Consider the following 6061-nt stretch of genomic DNA (forward strand, 5'->3'; position numbering starts at 1 on the left):
AAGCACATTGGTAGTGCTGCCCTCATAATGAAATGCAACCAGATCCACAGGAAAGTACCAACCATTTCATCCATTTGCAGTTTTGGTCATTTTGCTCACATTTTTTAAATAAAATTCAGATTGAGCTTTTGGTAAGTGTGGTTGAAGAGCTCCACTTTCTATTTAAAGTGGAATTTTATTACTTTGCTTACAACATAAAGAAGAATCTCTTTGAGGCTAAAAGCAATTTATTGAAGTCCTAAAACTTGAAGCCACAACTTTAAAATATGAAGTACTGGTATGTGTAATTTACAGAGTGGCTTAATGAAAAAATAACTTGCTGCATGTCAAAAACACATCTTAAAAAATAATCACCTTTATTTTTTGCAGGACCCAGAATGTTATTACATTTTCAAACAGTCACAACAATTGTGTGTGTTTGCGTGTGTGTGCACTGAATAAAAACGAACAGTAGTTACACATCTTGAACATGAATGTCCCGTCTAAACCGGATTATTGCTTAAGGAAAATACTTTAAAAGACTAGCCTTTAGAAATGTCAAACAGCTTCACACTTCCTTGTCGAACAGTTGCTTTTATCAATGCACTAAACACTTTCATACAGAATGACTAAATGAAAAACAAAAAAAACAAACAAACAAAAAAAAATTTAAAAATAGTCTCTCATTTTACATGATCTACCATGTAAGTCATATGAACATGTCACCCACATTAAGAACAAAGCAGTTCTGCTAAAAAGCCAGGCCTCACCTCCTCTGCATCCTGGCCGCCGCTCTCCCTCAGCACGGACAGCCGAAAAAACTCTATTCAATCTGATCATCCTGAACATGGCCCCCCACTGCAATAATTACCAAAACTATCCCCATCATGGTGTCAGAGGAACATCAGCTCTCCTGTTTGTCTTTAACCAGAAGGGCCGTATGCTGCCCTCCACTGGAGGCAAGGAGGACTTCACGATTCTCCAACTGCTTTCCTGTCATCTTCACTGGGCTCCACTCGTCTTCCTCCTCTCCTGTGCCGAGCTGCAGGTTGGTTCCCATGCCCCAGGCATACACAGATCCTAAAGTGAGTGTGTGTTTGAGAGCGGAGAACAAAACAAGTAGTGAGAACTCAACTAGAAAATTTTAACATGAAGTCAAGCAAAGAATAAAATCTGCTCATCAATTTTTAAAAGTGCAACAAAACTACATTTGACCACAATTTAAGTTTTAAACAAAGAATTCTTTAGGCCAGAATTCCTTGTTTGACACATTTATGTTAGATGATTTTACAGTTCAGAAAAATATTGATTTTGTTTCACTCTCTATTGTTTACTCTCATCTCAGGAAAACAAAGCAGCACTGCAGAGGATCTACTGGTTTATTTAAACAAAGTTGAACAGCCTGGAAATCGACTTCCACAGAGACGTTTAAGTAACTTTTGAAAAATTGAAAACAATTATACAATTACTACAATTATTTAACACAGCGTCAAGGACTAAAGCAGAACAAAATGACAGATTAAACTAGAATATAAAGCTCACAAACACAAAGAAATATCAAGGTAGGAGACAAGAAGCACAAAAACACTGCAGCTGTTGAGTAATGTAATGTCATACCAACACAATCTGTGAAGTTTTGTTTTAAAAGTCTGACAGCAACTAGAAGCTGGAAACAAACCTGGAAGAGTTGCTTTTGTGAAGGATACAAACTGTCTATGACTGATTTTTAAAATACCTTTACTTGCCAGTCTTGTTTTCATGATAAATACAGAAAAATGACATAATTAAACTATACTTCCATATTTGCCTATTGCTATTCAGAAAGGCTACAACAGCTGGTGACCGGAAATGCTGAAATGTACAAAAATAAATGCACTTTAGTGACGAAAAATCTGATTATAGTTGTGACTTGATTAGGATAATCTTATTTATATTGCTTTCATTTTCTGTTGGATCCTGAACTGTTTCTTCATGTTTATTCTACATGCTGAACCTTTCTGCTGCGGCTAATCTTTGTTCTTATTAGATCAGACATCAAGGAAAAACCTGAAGCTGTATTTGTTAATATAAATTTGATTCAGGAAACTTTAAACCAAATACTCCAGTGAAACTCAGAGACCAAATCCAGATTGTTTCTCACCTTCTCTGGTAACTGCGTAGCTGACTGAAGCTCCACATGACACTCCTTTCGCCAGTTCTATCCCCTCCACAGGAGTCGGCTCACTCTTCTCTTCAGCTCCTTCACCAAGACCAAGGCGGCCGTACTCGGCTCTGCCCAGACTGTAAACCTGTCCTTAAAGCACAAAGGGCATAAAAGATCTGGTTTGCCTCTCATTTCTATTTTATTTAACATTAATACTGTCTCTGTCTCTACATATAAAAGGTATTCATAGACAGTCATGTGTGGTCTGCCAACCTTCAGCATCGAGGCAGAGAGTGTGATGTTGTCCTCCAGAGAAATCCACCCAGGCAGTGGTGGAGTTCCTGAAGCATGTTAGTTTTACTGGGGCAAAACACATCGAGGTGTTTTTAGTGCCTGGACAGAAAACATACAGATTTATAATGGAGACATGTACCAACACCTTTTACTGCCAAACTGAATCAACTCAACAAGCGGCGCAGACAGATGAATGGAAAGAAATGAGGCCAGCATTAATAGATTGATAATCACTCCAAATATCGAGCCAATAGCCGCTCTTACCCAGCTGATGGTAGTTTGAGAGGCCAAATCCATAAATGTATCCTTCTTTAGAAACAGCAAAGGTAAAATATGCTCCACAGAAGGCATCTGTGAAGCAAACTTTCCTATGAAGTTTCACCATCTGCGGGACCAGCAGTCGTTCTAAAAGGCCGAAACAAAGTCCACAAAAATAAAAAATTTGAAAAACATACAAAGATTTTTGCCATTGATCATTTTTTTAAACCAGTAGAGGACATGAAGTTACCCACCAAGGCCTTTCCTGCCTCCTCTGTTTGAAAAATGTTCTGGTACTCTCCCCAGCTGCCCCTGCTCCGCTGTGCCCGACGTGTAAAGGTTTCCATCCAGCGTCAGCAACACTATGTGATCGTTACCTATTAATGCACACACATTCAATTAAAAAAAAAGAAACAAATACCTGCTTTCTAACACAGAGAAAGCATAAAAGAACTTGACAATGAAGCAAAAATATTTCACACCTGAGGCAATTTTCATAACAGGTTCTGTGAGGGGAATTTTCACAGGAAGAGGACATGATTTCATGGGCTCCAGGAGACCAATAACACCATTGTTGTCCTGGAAATGAAATGGATCAAACCCACACAAATTAGGCACTTTTCAAAAAACATAGCAGGACAAAAAAATAGAAAAGCAGAAGCAAAAAAAAATACAACCTAAAAGATGGGCTACAAACGAGAGCGGACAAAAAAATGTTGAAAAAAAAATGTTGACATTGAAATTTAGCAACACAGAGATACTTCTTAAAATGGTTTATGTCAAATATTAACAAGCTGATTAAGCATTTTTTAAGCTATGAATTAGTTACTAATAATCAAATGATCCACAAAAATTAAGCACCTTTACCTTTATCTCATTGTCAAAAAGGTCAAACAAGCAGAACATGAAAACTCCCATTGTTTTTATCTAATGCTGCCGTCTATCACACAAATTTTGATTATGTTTCCACTGCGATATATTTTGACTTGTGATTTCATGCAAGGAGGAAACTTGTAATACACAAAGATGTCCAACTATATGAGAAGTTGATCTAAGCAGAAAATATTAAAAGATGAACCCTGAATGAGCCGCAGATGTACACCGATCCATCCTCTGTGAGCGCAGCAGTGTGGCTGTCCCCTGCAGACACCTGGACCACCTTCTCATTCAGCATCATCTTCCCAGGAACCGTTTCGGACCCTTCCTCTGACGTATCCCGACCCAGAGCTCCCTCATCATTACAGCCAAACGTATAGACCTAAAAACAGCCCAAAAAATCACAAAACTCCTCACTTGACAAATTCAGACTTTTTAATTCTTCCTCTTACAGAAACAGACAAAAGTTGACTTACATGACCAGTTTCACCCAGACACACTGTGTGCATGCCTCCAGCCACCACCTGCACTATCTCCTCTGGTAGAGACAGCAGGGCTGGCTTCTTCCTCTCGGTGATGTTCTCACCTAAGCCCAGCTGTCCAACATCACCTTGGCCCAAAACCAGAACCTGGCCCACCTCTTTACAGTGACTCCTGTGTGAAACCACAACTAACACAAATACAAAGACATGAACTGAATTATAAACCATTATTAATTTCCTTATAAAAAAATGGACTCAGACATCACAATAGACTGGGTAGCTTTGCTAGAAGATGTTGCTTAAGAGAAACGATACTGAAATAAATACCAACACCCAGTTGTTAGTAGTAGTAGTACACATTTTAAATTGTTTTGCAAATAACTCAAATGAACAAAAAATAGTTTGCAGAGTAACAAAAGAAAATATATTTTGTATGGTCGAAAAGGATGTTTTTCTTGAAGTAATGAAAAAAAAAAAACGCTTTTGACTCAGTAATTCTACAGACACAGGTTGTATCAGGGAGTGTGACATAATGTATAAAAATGTCAAAGGCACCTAATTTCACCCTTGGCGGCCTCCTGACATTTTATATGTTATAACCCTGAAAAATTTAGCAGGAAATACAAAATACAATGCATGCTTGAATGTAGTCTTGTGGTAATTTCCCACCTTTTCTAAAAACTCACAGGAAACCAGAATAGTTTTGAAGCTTAAGACTTACCTTTTATTTTCTTGGCCTGTTCCACATCTTCACTACTGGCTACAGTCTTCCTCTTGTTGGCTGACTTTTTGGCAGGCATGGCAGCAATGCATTCACACTGCAGAAAACAGTGGTACAGTGAAAACAGCATTGGACGGGATTTTCATTGTAATTTCAGACAAAAATCATTCGTTTCATAAAACCATGTTTTAAAGGGAAGGTTGCGTGAGACAGAAGTCTGCTTGGTCTGAACAACAGCAATATAATGTTTTTAATCACCTATAATGCTCAAAAGTTTATGACTTAATGAGACGTGTGGTAGGACATGACCTGATGACTGACAATAGCACAAGCAGTCTTTATTTCATTGACCGGTGGCTGATGGGTTTTAGCAGCTGTGAAGGGATCGTTTTACACTGGAAACAGCTGTACTTTCTCCACCTCTGCTACCAGACGGAAAGCGACGTTCAACGTGAGCATGCACGGTGAGCCACTATAGTGCAACTCTCTCCTGGGTTTTATTACATCCACACAAAAAATGACGTGCATACATGAATGACCATTGGCCAGTCTATGTTGCCGTTTAGCAAACCCGGACAGTTTAAATTCAGTTGCGTGACCCAACACTTTCCACATGTGTGCTATAGTTAGCCTTACATAAATGTGTCTCCTAACAATAAATATATACGATGTGTATATTGAGATTGCGCCTGTTAAAGTAAAAAATGGAGCAGTCGTTAATGGTTCAATGTAAAAGTGAGACATTCGCTTACAAATAAATATGAAGCTGGGTTGAGTCTTCAGAAGCCAACGCAAGCTAGCTAACCGTTAGCGTCACTCACACTTGGTAATGAATGAACAACGGTTACAAACTACGGTAACTTACAAGTGCGCGCATCGGTAACGACTGACTTATTTGTCTGTTGTTAGCTATATCATCACAAAAACTGGGTAAATATTTTACTAACCTTAAAACTCGCAACAGTTTGTACTTTGGGCAGAGGTGAACGTTCACAGCCTGTTCCCGGTTTCCACACGCGAGATGTACGTAAGACGTCACGTTCTTTGGAACCTTGAGAGAGCACGTTTTCTTAAAGAGACAGTGACGAATTGAACTTGCTGCACAAACACCGAGTCTCTACTTTCATAATAGTTGCAGTGACATGAAGACGCTGCTTGTCTACTTATGTCTTTTATTTTAAATTTTTGTCACAATTATACAGAACCCGTCTGGTGACATGGGAGAAAGAAAATAAGTCGTGGGAACAAGGTGTTTAATTTAACATCTCCAGATAGCGAGTCGTCCAAACAAATTATAACATCACACAA

At 38.7% G+C, this 6061-nt stretch overlaps 1 protein-coding gene across 1 annotated transcript; it reads right to left on the bottom strand.

Moving 5' to 3' along the window:
- Positions 1-339: 339 nt before the first annotated feature.
- Positions 340-5773, bottom strand: rcc1 (regulator of chromosome condensation 1). The gene is made up of 10 exons (XM_055041759.1): positions 5701-5773; positions 4754-4850; positions 4027-4220; positions 3753-3932; positions 3157-3253; positions 2929-3051; positions 2681-2821; positions 2396-2515; positions 2120-2272; positions 340-1059 (listed from the first exon to the last, which is right to left on the bottom strand). Exons 2-10 carry the CDS (start codon positions 4830-4832, stop codon positions 884-886), a joined length of 1263 nt encoding a protein of 420 aa, XP_054897734.1. The 5' UTR covers positions 4833-4850; positions 5701-5773; the 3' UTR covers positions 340-883.
- Between the last annotated feature and the right edge of the window lie 288 nt (positions 5774-6061).

The sequence above is a fragment of the Poeciliopsis prolifica genome, unplaced genomic scaffold (genome assembly GCF_027474105.1).
Source record: "Poeciliopsis prolifica strain line A6 unplaced genomic scaffold, Auburn_PproV2 SCAFFOLD017, whole genome shotgun sequence".
Lineage (NCBI taxonomy): Eukaryota > Metazoa > Chordata > Actinopteri > Cyprinodontiformes > Poeciliidae > Poeciliopsis > Poeciliopsis prolifica.